The following is a 15,001-nucleotide window of genomic DNA, read 5'->3' as shown; positions in this document are numbered from 1 at the left end:
CAGAGGTGGGGTGAGAATGACCGCCCTTGACATAAATACCACATTTGACTGACTGTAGCACCAGGAATTCCTAGCAAAACTAGAGTCAATGGTAATTAGGGACAATTAATTATCACTGGTTGGAGTCATACTTGACAATAAGAAGATGTTTCTGGTTGTTGGAGGTCAGTCATCTCAACTCCAGGATATCTCTGCAGGAGTTCCTCAGGGCAGTTTCTTAGGCCCAACTATCTTCATCTACTTTGTGAATGACCTTCTCTCCATCGTAAAGTCAGAAGTGGAGATTCTTGCTGATAATTGCTCATTATTCAGCATCTTTCATTTCTTCTTAGGTACTGAAGCAGTCCATATGTAAATGCAGCAAGTCCTGGACAATATCTAGATTTGGGCTGACAAGTGACAAGTATCATTTGTTCCACATTAAATCTCAAAGCCAGATGAAAGGTATCCCAGGCTGTTGGGGGAGCAGAAAATAGCAGGGCATTGGCATTAGCATTCAATCCCTCTCTGGCTGCAAGAAAGGTACCACAGGGTTGAAGGACAGCCAATGTGCTATTGTTACTCATGAAGGGAAAAAGAGATAACCTAGGAGACTACAGGCCAGTCTGTTTAATCTCAGTGATAAAGAAACTATTGGAAACAATTCTGAGGGACAGAGTTAATCTACACTTGGAAAGCCGAGATTAAGCTAGAATAAATAACATGATTTTGTTAAGGGGAGATATGTTTGACTAACTTGACAGAAATTTTCAGTGAGGTAACCAGATGTCGAGATGAGGGTAGTACATACACTGCAGTCTAATTACACTACAGCAAGTCTTTTGATAAGGCCCTGCATGGCAGATTGATAGCGATGGAAAGAGCTCATGGGAACCAAGAAAATTTGGAAAATTGTATACAAAATTTGCTAAGTGGCATGAAGCAGGGAGTGATGGTTGAGGGATATTTTTGAAACTGGAAGCCTGTATTCAGTGGAGTCCCACAGGGATCAGTTTTTAGACCCTTGCTATTTGTGCTATATATAAATGATTTAGATATAAATGTAGGAGGGTTGATTGGTAGGTTCACAGATGATACAAAAATTGGTGGGGTGTAAATTGGGAGGAGAATAGCCTTAGATTACAGGAGATTACAACAGGTTGGTAAGATAGGCTGATCAGTGGTAAATGGAATTCATTCTCAATAAGTGTGAGGTGATGTACTTCAGCAGGGCAAACAAGGCAAGATGATCATGATGTCCCTTAGAGAGAGAAGACTGAGGGCGGGGAGGCATGATTGAGATGTATAAAATTAAGAGGGGCATAGACAGGGGGGAACAGGATGAAACTTTTCCCATTGGTGGATGGACTAGGAGGCATAGACGTAAGGTAAGGGGTAGGAGGTTTCGAGTGGATGTGAGGGTGCTGGGTTTCTGGAATTCACTACCTGTAAAGATGATAAAGATAGAAACCCTTATACCAGAGGTATCGAGATGTAAACTTGCAATCAAGCAATACCTTATCAGCAATAACTTTCTCCCTAACGCTCAGTTTGGGTTTTGCCAGGGCCATGACAGGCATTAGAGTCTTAGCTCATACTTGGACAAAAGAACTTAACTCCAGAGGTGGGGTGAGAATGACCGCCCTTGACATTAACACCACATTTGACTGACTGTAGCACCAGGAATTCCTAGCAAAACTAGAGTCAATGGTAATTAGGGGAAACTAATTATCACTGGTTGGAGTCATACCTGACAATAGGCATACAAAACTATGGGCCATTAGAATAGTTAGGTGGTTAGTTTTGACTTGGGCATACCTGATGTGCCATCAGCAAGTAACCCCTCCTATCTCCCCAAAGCCTGTCCTTCATCTACAAGATATAAGTTAGGATTGTGATTGAATACTGCTCACTTACATGGAAGTGTGCAGCTCCAATAACACTCAAGAAGCTGGACACCATCCAGGACAAAGCAGTCTGTTTGATTGGCACCACATCCACAAAGATTGACTCCAAATGGTGTCTAAATTTAGCAAATAAATTGGCTAAATATTGCATGTGAGGCCTGATGGTAGTGGTTGGGGAGGGGGTGGAATAATAGCTTTTGAGGGACAAGAACAGGCTGAAAGATTTCGATAAAATGTAGAAGAACACTCCTCCTTCCCCTGGCCCCACAGAAGTCTCCTGATGAAGGGCTTTTGCCCAAAACGTCGATTTTCCTGCTCCTCAGATACTGCCTGGCCTACTGTGCTTTTCTAGCACCACTCTAATCTTAACAGAAAGCTGATCCAGGCAAGTGAATGAAAATGTATTGCTTTCAAAGATAAATGCTCAGAGAATGCAAAGCACATGTCAGTACTATTTACCTGGGCATTACAAGGTTTAACTGGTAATGTTTAAGAGGATGGCAATAAGAAGCTTGGCTATCTTCATAATACAAAAAGAGAAATAGGCATAAAATGTACTTATTCAGAGTAACAGAGGTTAGCAAGCAATGTTCCATGGTTGGTGACAATTTATATTCATAACTTAATGTTTGGAATCAAAAGCACAATCTCTAAATCTGAAGATAACACCAGATGCAGGGTAGGATGCATTGTTAGCAGAAAACCAGTGAAGTTTTACAAAAGTGTATTCAAATGTGAGCTTATATCTATTAGGAGAAATCAATAGGTTGAGTCTGTTTTCCCTTGAAAATAGAAACCTGCTAGATGACCTTAAGGGAGGTCTTTGGAAATATGAATTGGATAGACACAAAAAGAATGTTTCCACTTATAGGGAAGAGCAAAACTGATGGTTATCAACATACAATAGTCATCAAGAAAACAAAAAGGGAATAGAATGTGGAGGTCACTACCACAGAGAGTGGTTAAAGCTCATGGTATAATGAATTTAAGGGGAATATAGATAAACTGGTCAGAAGTAATAAAGAAGGAGAAACTTACAATTGGCAAGAGATTCTTTAAATATATAAAAAGAAAGAGAGAAGCCAAGGTGAACATAGGTCCCTTAGACAATGAAGGTGGGGAAATAATAATGTGGAACCATGAAATGACTGAGGAGTAAAATGAATAATTTGCATCAGTAGTCACTTTAGAATACATTAATAACATTCCAAAATTAGTAACTATTCAAGGGAAAAGGAGGGGAGGAAATAAATACAATAGCTATCACTGGAGAAAAAGTGCCAGGGAAACGAATGGGGCGAAAGACTGATACAGTCCTTGGACCTGATGGAATGCATCCCTGGATATTGAAGGAAGTAGCTAAAGAGATAGTGGATGCTCTGGTAGCAATCTTCCAGGGATCCATTGATACTGGAAGAGTTCCAGAGGACTTGAAATCTGCCAATGTACACCTTCATTTAAAAAGGGAAGAAGACAAAATAAACAGATAATTTTAGACCAGTTAGCTTAATGTCCATTATTAGGAAAATGTTAGCGTTTATGATAAAGGATTAAATAACAGAGCATTTAGTATTTTATAATATGATCAAGCAAAATCAGCATGGTTTCATGAAGTGGAAATCATGCCTGACAAATTTACTCAAATTCTTTGAGGCGTTAACAAGCAGAATAGATAAAGGGGTAGCAGTGGATGTTATATATTTGAAGTTTTAGAAAGTGTTTGGTAAGGGACCATACACTAGTCTACTTACTAAGATAAGTGCCCATAGTTTTAGAGGTAGTATGTTAGCATGGATTGAGAATTGGCTAATAGAAGACAGAAAGCTGGGATACAACTATAAGATCATAGGAGCAAAAGTAAATCAGTCAGTCCTGCTGAAATAGACATATTTTTAAATCAGTAAGGAATCCAGGGTTATAGGCAAAAGGGAAGAAAATGGAATTGAGGATTGACAGATCACCCATGATCTCATTGAATGGCAGAGCAGACTAAATGGACTTAACAGGCTACATCTACTCCTGTGTCTTATGGCCTTATGAACTTATAAAAAGATGGAAAATGGATAAGTTGGATGAGTGAAGACAGGAGGAGCTTGGAGTGAGCATAAGTGCCAGCATGGACTGGTTGGGATTTTTTTTACAGGTTTCTGCGCTGTATCCACTACCAAAATATAAAGGTTTGTTTGTTGCCTGAATTTGACAAATTACTGACTTCCTGCTGGCTATTTCTTGAGCCTTTTAGCGCCTGCAACTCCAGCTGTCCTCCAAAAAAAACCTTATTTGCTGTCACCTAACAGTGCCTCCATGAAAGAAACTGACAATCCAGAACAAAGTCACATTTTTCCTCAACATTTTGTTGGCTAAATGTTAACAAGGTTTGAATTTAAAAGGGATTTGGGAAACTTGAATGATTTGTTGGTCAGGCTCCATTGAGATAGAAGCTTAGAAAATAGGAGTAAGAGTAGGCTATTCAGCCCTTTGAGCCTGCTCACCCATTCTGTATTATCATGGCTGATCATCTGACTTCATACTCTTTTCCCATTTCTGACAGTATTGTTTGATTCCATTAGAACTATGTTTATCACCTCCATGAAAATGTTTTTTTCTCCTCCATTTAATGTTTTGACCTCAATCACTTTCAATGGCAGAGGATTCCACTCTCTGAGTGAAGACATTTCTCCTCATCTCAGCCCTAAATGGCTTACCTCATATCCTGAGACAGTAACCCTGGTTCTGGACTCCACAGTCATGGGAACATCCTTCCTGAGTTTACCCTGTTTAGTCATGTTAGAATTTTTTCACTTCTGTGATATCCCCTCTCACTCTTCTGAATATTGTCCTAACCAAAACAGTCACTCTTCATTGGTCAGAGCTGCCATCTCAGGTATTAGTCTGATAAACCTCCATTGCACTTCCTCCATAGCCAGAACACCCTTTCTTAGATAAGGAAACCAAAACTGTACACAGTCCCCCAAGTGTGGTCTCACCAAGGCCCTGTAGAATTGCAGCAAAATATCCCTGCTCCACGTTTGAATCTTCTTGCTATGAAAGCCAACATACCATTTGCCTTCTTCACTCCCTGTTGCACCTGTGTGCTTACTTTCAATGACTGGCATAGCATGCAGCTAATGGTCTTCCTGTTTGGCATCCAACTCATTTCCTTTACTCAATAACAGTGAAATACTCAGAGGTGAACAGATTATAATATCATTTAAAAAGTAAAGAATGATCAGACAGTTTGTGTCAGGAAAAGATACATTAGAGGCTAGATATTGTCAGGTGACAAGTATACAAGAACATTTCTTGTCAAGTTTCCCTTTTTTTTTAATTCCAAAACAACTTGGCATCATTTGAGCTTTATACAGAGTTATTGATTAACAAAGCAGATAAATCTGATATCAACAAATGAATTGACCTTCTTGTAGATAGCTCCAGATCATGAAAGAGACATTGCAGTTTACTGTGGGACTATCAAAGATTAAAACTGGCACTTCTTGGAATAAAATGCATCTTTGAAAAATTGAAGGAAATAAAATGTTCCTATTGTATTGTAGAGAATGGAAGATGAAGTGATTCAATTGTTTCTGTGGGGAAATTAGAGGTTGTGACCACTGGAACTGTGTGATTGGAAGAAAATTGGTGGATATAGATTGAAAGTATCAACAAAAGATTGATAATCAGAGGAATCATCAATAAAGAAAAGATGCATAATGGGAGAGAAAATAGAGAATGGATGGTAGTAAAACAAAAAGATGCGGAGGAACTACAGTAAGAGTGATCTGAGAATGTTTTTCATGAATATAAACATTGATATATGACTATATGATGGTTACATACTTAATACTGAAGAGCCAAACCCTTTCAAATATAGCCATTTGTTAATACTGAATTTGAGTATTACTGAAAAAAAGCATAATATGTTAAGGTTTTTCATTTTGCTCTCATCAAGACAATTCATAGGAATACAAACGTAAAAGGGAACAATTCAGTTTATTCTACATGAGAATAGCGTATTGATGTTTGACCTGTCTCTCAACATTTAACAAAGCCTTCCGTCATACACACATTGTTTTCAAAAAACCTTCAGTCATAAAACCCACTCAAAGATTTGAAGTTCTCTCAAGTGTTAGGTTTGTTATAAAAAAAACAAACTTCCCTTCAGTAATGACATCAAAGATAGCTAATCCTTCAACAGCTTCTTTAAACTCGAGGGTGTGGTGCTGGAAAAGCACAGAGGTCAGGCAGCATCCAAGGAGCAGGAAAACTGATGGTCATCAGGAATTTCAACTCTAATCTCCAGCATCTGCCGTCCTCAATAACACCTAGCTTTTTTAATCGGTTAATCCAAATGTGAATTCAGCCAAATGTTGATATGAATCCTCTTGTAGTTTTTCGAATTCCAGCTAAGCATTCATAGTGAATACAGCTGTAATAAATGGTTTTGGGAATTGTCAACAATAAACTGTAATGAAACCACAGGAACAGATGGTCAGGATTAAGTTGTAACCAGATAGTTTGACAAGTGAAATAGTCCGACAGCCATTGTTTTAAAATCTGGCTCATAGCTTCTGCCTGAATTTCCCTTTAATTTGTAAAGATCTAGGGATTTAAATAACTTCAGATCCTTGCATAAAAGAGCTTTCATGATTACTCCATAAATTTATGACTTCCATTCTGTTGGTTAAATTCCTTGAAATAGTGACAACTTTTGCTGTTTGAACTCAACACTAAATTCTGCTGAGTTTACCTGCCTTGCTAAGCCTGGTTTTTGTTTGTGTGATTCTCTACTTGCTCACTTCCTTCTGCTGGTGAAAATAAACCTGTTTGAAATGATCGGGACTTATGTATCCAGCCACTTGTAAAGGTTTCCGGAGTGTAGTGTCAGATTGGCAATGGTCTTTCAATTATACTTTCACCTTTCACACCAAAATGCACTGAAAACCATTTTAGGTTGACTTGAGAATTGTTAAATTTAACATGGCATTTTGCACTTGTGAGATAAAAAGACATTAGTAGTTTAAGTTCAGACTATGTATGAAAATATGTCATCCTGAAGATTCCTAGCAGTGCTATGCAACTGTTTTATTCCTGTAATTATAGCCAGACTATAAGAACCAGTGGATTGTACCAGCCAGAGAGAGTAATGCAATGCTCTTAGCCCAACAAGTATGCACTCAAATTATTTTTATGACCTCCTGAACAGCATCTCTACAAAGAAAAGTGTTTGAAATGAACTCTTTCAACATACATAAATTTTCTTTTATAGTCTTGTTAAACCTTGGTAGTGAAAGATGGTGACATGCAATAAAGATATCATTCCACATTGTACCACCCTTTGGATAAGTTGCTAAATTAGTCATGTTAATGGCAAACCTTGACATGTATCCTTAAAATAGATTTTTATTACTGGAATCAGGCTGTATTAAGACTGTTTGATTCTGTACAATTTCCAATTTGCTTGAAATAGAGCAGAAGATTACCTTCTGTTTTATAAGCCTTTAATGCAAAGTGCAAATTGAGAGTTGTTGTAGCTATGTTATACACCTTCTGCGTTAACGGATTTGTAAAACATGACACCAAATGTGTAATCAAAGCACTCTATTAAGAATGGAGTTTTTATTTACATTGTTCCACAAGAGTTAATTTTGCGTTAGAATGTACATGTGTTTCTCAGGAGTTGAGCTTTACATTTGTTGAATGATGTATTTTATAACTGGCACTCAATGATTTCTAGTTCTACAGTTGAATCGGAGTATATGGTGGATTTGAGTAGATTTGTGATTCAAAGGCTCAGTCATGTATTCAAATTCTACCTTGGCATCTCATAGAATTTGAGTTCAATTAAGAATCTGGAATTGAAAGCTGGGCTTAGTGATGGGAATCATGAAGCTACCATTGATTATTGTAAGAAAATACATGCTGTTCATGAATATCCTTAAGGAAGGAAATCTGCCATTCCTACCCAAACTTGCCTTTGTGTGACTCAAGATCTAACAGCAATATAGTTGAGTTTTTACTGTCCTCTAAGATTCTGTAGGAAGCCGATCAGCTCAAGGACAAGATGGATCGTCGGCAAATCTAACATACATCCCATGAAATTATAAAAATATATCAAAAGAAATTTGAAAAGTGGATTTGTTTTACATATTAGCTCAGAAGTTAGGATCTTTAATATAGCTTTCATTGTTTTCCATGGCAGGTGTTCTACACCATTTTCACGTGGAAAAAATATCAAGAAGAGACTTTGAAAAACAAGTTAACCTTGGATCTTTTAAACCACTCACACGGACTACTCAGAGTAAGTAATAACAGCTCAGGGTCTGCAATACACAACAACAATGGAATAAATAAATAAATTATTTTACTGCATGTGTCACACAAGAGAAGCAAAGTGGGATTGTGAAAACAGACTGGCAGCTAATGTTAAAGGCAAAGTATTCTATAGAATCGTAGAGATATACAGCATGGAAACAGACCCTTCAGTCCAACACGTCCATGCCAACCAGATATCCTAAATAAATCTCGTTCCATTTGCCAACATATCACTCTAAACCCTTCCTATTCATATACCCATCCAGCCTTTTAAATGTTGTAATTGTACCAGCCTCCACAACTTCCACTGGCAGCTCATTCCATACATGTACCACCCTCTGCATGAAAAATCTGCCCATTAGATCCCTTTTACATCTTATCATTCTCACCTTAAACCTCGTTTTGGATTCCCGCACTCTGGGGAAAAGACCTTGTCTATTTACCCTATCCAAGCCCATCATGACTTTATTAACTTCTATAAGGTCACCTTTCAGCCCCCATGCTCAAGGGTATACAGCCCCAGTCTATTCAGCCTCTCCTTATAACTCAAACCCACTAAGCCTGGCAATATCCTTGTAAATCGTTTCTTATAGACAGAGATATAATGGTAAAAGAAGAGTAAAACTGATTAAGGACCAAATGGGGAATTAAATATGTTGTCATGAAGCTTGGCTTAGGTATTAAATAAATATTTGTATTTGTCTTTACCAAGGAAGTGGATGCTACTCAGGCCTTGGTGATGGAGGAAGAACTTCAGTCACCGAAGGGTTCAAAATTGATAAGGAGGATGTATTGGATAAGCTGTTGATGCTTAAGTTGACAAGGCCAGATGGGCTATGTCCAAGGATATTGAAGGAAGTGTGGAAATTGTGGAGGCACAGCCATAATTTTGAAATCTTTATCAGAATCATGGGTTGGGAGATAGGCTTGTTCTGGAGGACTGGAGAATTGCAAACATTGTGTTGTTATTCAAAAAAGAGCAAAATGGTAAGGCTAGAAATTACAGACCACTAACTTTGGAAGTGGAAAATCTTCCAGAAACAATAATATAGGGTAAAATTAATGCCTCATGGACAACTGTGGAATAATTAAAAAGAACCATCATGGATTTCTTAAAGGAAAGCTTGTTTAACCAACTTTCTTGGCTTTTTGAAGAGACAACAAAGAGTGTTGATGAGGAGAAATGCTGTTGACAGCAGGTACATGAAAATGCAAATTGCATTTGGTACAGTGCCACACAACAGATTTGTGCCAAAGTTAGAGGTCATGGAATAAAAGGTATGGTAGCAACCTGGTGCAAAATTAGCTGAATGATTGGAAACAGAAACTAGTGGTTCATGAATATTTTTCGTTCTTAGTAGAGTTAGCCAAGGGATTAGTATTAAGACCCTTGATTTACCAATGGTGTACTTTTGGTGTACAGGGGCAAAATTCAAAGTTTTTGGATGATATACAATATGGAAGCATTGTAAACTGTGAGGAGAACAGTGTAAAATTCAAAAGGAGCAGGCACTTAGATGGCAGATGAAATTCAATAGGTAAAAGTGTAAGATGAGATATTTTGGTAGCAAGAACATTGAAATACATTAAAAGAAAAGATACTATAAAGGTCGTGCTGGAGCCAGATCTGGGTTTATAATGGCATGTCATTAAAGATAGCAGATTAGATGGAGAGCAATTAGAAAAAGCATACAGTATCCTAAGTTTAAGTGTAAGAGCAAAGAGGTTAAGCTGAACTTTAAGATACCAATTAGACCTAAGCTAGTGTACTTTGTACAGTTCAGCAAAGATATGAACACATTGGAGACAGTGCAGAAGAGGTTGACAAGAATAATTTCAAGAATAACAAATTTGAGTTATGAGGAATGATTGGAAAAGTTGGGACTGTTTATCTTGGAGAGGAGAAAGGTAAGAGGAGATTTGACAGAAGTCTTCAAAACCAGTAGGGGTCAGAGTAGATAGGGCATATCTGTACCCACTCAAACCAGCTGAGAATGAGACAGCACACATTTAAAGTGAGTTGCAAATAAGGAAGTATTATATGAGGAAATGTGAGGTGAGGAAATACTTTTGCATACAGCGAGCAGGTAAGGTCTGAAGGTGTTGCCTGCAAGTATAGTGGAGGCAGATTCAATTGAGGGATTCAAAAGGGTATTGGATGATTATTTGAATAGAAACAATGTAATACAGAAAAAATCGTAGAATGGCACTAAATCATAATGCTCATTCAGGGAGCAGGTACAGGCACAATGGACCAAATGGCCGCCTTCTGAATCGTAATAATTCAATGGTACTATTGTGACAGGATTATGTTTTTTGATTTCCCAACACAGTCATCCATATGGCTGTAGGTGAGTTGTCCATTTGTTCCTACAGTGTGATATATGAATGTGTATTGTGGACTCTAAACGATTCTGGAAAATCATATTAGGTTCTTGCATTCATCAACAAAAAGTTGGATTCCATTATGCTGGCTTTCAAAAAATGTGGTGGAGGGACCACTTTCCCTCCAACTCTTCACCTAAGTAATGAAGGTGGACTGTAAATTGCTGAAGTCCCAGCACTGCCTGCCAACTAGAAACTGCTCTGTTTATGCCCACTGTCTACAGCTAATCCTCTATCCATGCTAATGTACAACCATCTCCATACACTCTTACCTTGCCTATTAAAAGATGCTGTAGCATCTTATTGAATGCCTTTTGGAATTCCTGATATACTACATCTACTTATTTGTTCCCCTTTATCTAACTTATTAGATGGACAAAAGAACTGAGGGCATTGTTACTAAGTTTGCAGATGACACAAAGATCATTGCAGGGACAGGTAGTGTTGATAAAAAGGGGAGGCTACAAAAGACTTGGACAGGTTAGGAGAGTGGGCAAAGAAGTAGTAGATAGAATACAATGTGAGAAAGCGTGAGGCTGTACATTTTGATAGGAAGAATAGAGGTGTAGACTATTTTTAAAATCGGGAAAGGAGATTCCGAAGCATTTTCTGAACAATTGATATAGGGCTAGTTGGCCTGTAGTTTTGTATTTCCCTTCTCTCTTGAAAATGAATCTTTCAGTGTTGCCGTGGCAAACTGGCACTCCTCTCTCAACAACATATGGGTGGATCTACAGCAAATGGACTGCCATGGTTCAAGAAGGCAACTCACCACGACCTTCTCATGACCAACTAGGAATGGGCAAAAAATTCTGGCTGAGTCAGCAATGCCCACATCCCATAAATTAATAAAATATTGCCAACTTCCAAGCTGATAAGAACATTCCCAAACTTAGGAATTTTGAAAAATCATAGCTAGTGGATTCACTATCACTGCAGCTCTATCTTTTACATACATGTAGCCCTTTGTGTCCAGGGATTTGTCAGTATTTAGCCCTTTCATTTCCTTCAACCTGTTTGACTCTATGGCAATTGCCACATGATTCAGATAACAATCCAGAGATTATGAAACAGACACAGAAATTGTTGGGAAACTCAGAAGGCCTGGGAGCATCTGTGGAGAGAAAACAGAGTTAATGTTTTGGATCCAACGATGCTTCTTCAGAACTGATGGTATCTAGGAGGAGGTGATATATTTGATGAAGACTTAGGGTGGGGCAGGATGGTAAAGGAGTAAGTGATAGGTGGGGACAGATCCCAGAGGGAAAGAAGGGCAGTTAGGCAGACAAAGGAACAGATATTGGTAAGCCAGGTGGAAAGAAAAGCTGATAATGAAGACCAAAAGTAGGCGAAAATAGATTGTCTGCGTTGAAAGCAGCGCATGAGATGACAGGACCTATGGTAGGAAACAAACAAGGGATACGGTATTGATGCCCTAAATTTATTGAACTCAGTGTTGAGTCCTGAAGGCTGCAGAGTCCCCAAGCAGAAAATGAGATGTTGTACTTTGAGCTTACACTGTATCTTGCTGGAGCAGAGTGGTAGGCTCGAGACAGAAATGTTGACCCAGGAATTTAATGGTGTGTTGAAGTGGCAGGCAACTAGAAGCTTAGGGTGGTGTTTGCAGATAGAATGAAGGTGTTCAGCAAAGTGATTGCCCAGTCTGCAATCTGTCTTCCCAATGTAGAGAAAAACAAAATATGAACAGCTCCAGAGATTATGCTTGATGTTCTCCAATTTAATTTGCATCCTAACTCCTCAATTTCTCTGAATACTTTATGAATTGTATTGATATTTTGCTTTCTGCTTGGGTCACAATTAGATCTTCCTCTTGGCACTGAAAACTCCTCTCCAACTGAAAGGAGATCTCATGACATTGGACAGGCCACACAATCTTTGAAGTTTCTAGCTATGGCTGAGAGTCTGAGAACATACTGTTATCAGCAAAGAACTGCATCATTTCAACCTGACTACAATATCCCCATTACTATCATATTCCTCTTTATTGCATGCACTTGAATGACGTTCTACATTGTGGTCCATGGCAAGTCTGTTTATCCTTCTAGCAGTCTTTCTCCTTGTCCACATATGTAGAAGAATTCTTGCACTTCTCAAACAATGTCAGGGCTAAGGCTACTCCATCACTACATGCTGGTTTCCCATAGTGTCTGACTTCCAATGACCTCTCCTGTTCCAGACCATTGACCACCTCTAAAGTTTTGCCTTATTTAATGGGCCTGTGCCTCCTGGAACACATAATCCTCCCTCTTCCTGTTGCCTTGTAATATCCGTAACTTAGATTGTAGCTTAGCAACTCAGAGCTAAAGTTATGCAAGTTTCAGGCATTCATTGCAGATGTAATTGTCTGAGACTGCAGTGTATAGTCACTGAATGTTGCAGGAAAATACTGCATGTTATTCATTCCTCAAACACATATTTTCTAGGTCGATGGAAAATTTTCAAAGAGGGAGAAGCTCGAATCAGCCAGTTTTGTATGGACCAAGAGTGCAAAACAGAGTTGGAAGACTTGCTTAAGGTTTTACAGCTGAACAAGCCAGAAAAGGAGCACTGCTGAAGTGGAGAAGCTCGCGAGGTGGGGAGGTGGGGGGATGGTGTTGTCGGTGGTGAGGTACCATAATGTTAGAAGGGAAAATTCAGTTCATTGAAAACTGGTCTGTAGCTGGACTGCAGTGGGACTCTGGTGATGATTGAGAGCACCCCAGAACCAAAATGTATACAACAAAAAAAAATGAATAAAGAAAAATCACTGTGTTAGCTTTCTTTATTACAAGGAAGAGAGAGAAAAAAAAGTGCCTTCAGAGGCAATAAAGAATGGAGAGTGGTCCTAATGTGTATTTATTTGTATTATAAAACACTATTGAAATTACTTACATGATCTTAATTCTTAGGATGCAATTAGTCTGTCAATGTATGAATAATATTCAAGTCACACATAATGCATACTTTGGTTTTATGTAAAATTTCTTTCTTCATCGTATAAATCTGCGGAATATGTTGACATTACCCTTGAAGGTATTTGTACTTTATTTATGTACTGACAGTTCATTTTTCTTGAAACTAATAAAGTATAGCCAGTTGTATAACATTTTATTCCTTTGTCATCTATTTTCTAATGTCTATGGATTAACAGGAAACTGGATTTATCTTTTTCTCCACACAATTATAAATATAAATGTCTCATGCATTCTTTTTTGTATCATTTTTAAAGCCACAGCAGAAACAACCTGTATTGGATACTTAAAGATACATTCTGTTCCCATGTCACCAATAATATGTATCTTAGCACTCACGATAAAAGAATGAAGCTGTTCTTAGTACTGTTACTGTTCCCACGACTACATGCATGTCAGTGATGGTAGAGCTCATTAACAGTGCTATCAAGCAACTTACTTCGTACTAATCTGCTCACCGATTCTGTTTGGCCACTCACCTCAAGACCTCATTATAACCTTTGTTCAAGAATGGACAAAAGAGCTGAACTTCAGAAGTAAGCTGACTGTTGCTTTTAATATCAAGGCTGCATTTTACCGAATCTGAAATCAAGGGGCCCTCGCACAACTAGAGTGCTAAATTGCCCTGTTGCATCTATGGATGTGTAGGTTAGGTGGACTAGCCATGGGAAATAGAGGGTTACGGTGATAGGGTAAGAGGCTGGGACTGGGTGGTATGCTATTCAGAGGGTCGGTGCATATTCGATTGTCGAATGGCCTACTTCTGCACTATAGGGTTCTCTGATTCTAGAGTCAATGAAAATCACAGCTGGTGGGATTCACACCTACCACAAAGGAAGATGGTTATGGTTGTTGAAGATCAGTCAGATTGGCTCCAGGACATCACTTCAGATGTTCTTTAAGGCTTCAGAACACATCCATCGGTAAATTCTTAAACCAACAAACAGAAATTCAAGTGTTCCTGCCTGCAGTGTGAGGCAAAGTGTTGACTGCTAGAGTAAAGCAAAAATAATAGATATGATGCTGACAAGATCTTTAAGGGCAGTAGATCAACCATTACAATGTGAATTTGTAGATCAATAGCTAATATTTTGCCTAACGGGAGAAAATAGTGAACTATATGTAACAATGCTTGAGAGCTTAAAATAGTTTGATGGAGATGAACAATGAACTGTATATTAAGTTACGGCTTTCCCATCACCAAATCACTGTGACCTTTCCTTCAAGCATTAAATGCCACCAGTAAAAACACCTGTGTTTACATGCAAAACCTATTATGGGCACTGCAAACTATCAAAAATGATGGTGAGGGTAGGGCAAGAGGGAAGGGGCTAAATCAAAATGGAGTTGGAGGGAAATTAAAGCACTATATACCCTTTGGTAAACATCTCCCTCTAAAGGCATTGAGAGCATTGATGGATACCGTCTGCTCCCTCTGCAAGGACA

General features: G+C 38.5%; 1 protein-coding gene across 2 annotated transcripts in view; it reads left to right on the top strand.

Moving 5' to 3' along the window:
• Positions 1–13,631, top strand: part of chrdl2 (chordin-like 2) — a 62,913-nt gene extending 49,282 nt beyond the window's left edge. For both annotated transcript variants that reach the window (XM_060832080.1, XM_060832081.1), the window contains exons 11-12: positions 8,086–8,184; positions 13,028–13,631. In XM_060832080.1, the coding sequence (XP_060688063.1) occupies positions 8,086–8,184; positions 13,028–13,158 (230 nt within the window). In that variant the 3' untranslated portion in view covers positions 13,159–13,631. The remainder of the gene's footprint in view (positions 1–8,085; positions 8,185–13,027) is intronic.
• The last annotated feature ends 1,370 nt before the right edge of the window (positions 13,632–15,001 follow it).

Source organism: Hemiscyllium ocellatum, chromosome 11 (genome assembly GCF_020745735.1).
Source record: "Hemiscyllium ocellatum isolate sHemOce1 chromosome 11, sHemOce1.pat.X.cur, whole genome shotgun sequence".
Lineage (NCBI taxonomy): Eukaryota > Metazoa > Chordata > Chondrichthyes > Orectolobiformes > Hemiscylliidae > Hemiscyllium > Hemiscyllium ocellatum.
The sequence above is the reverse complement of the archived record's forward strand: the minus strand, read 5'-3'. Positions and strand labels throughout refer to the sequence as shown.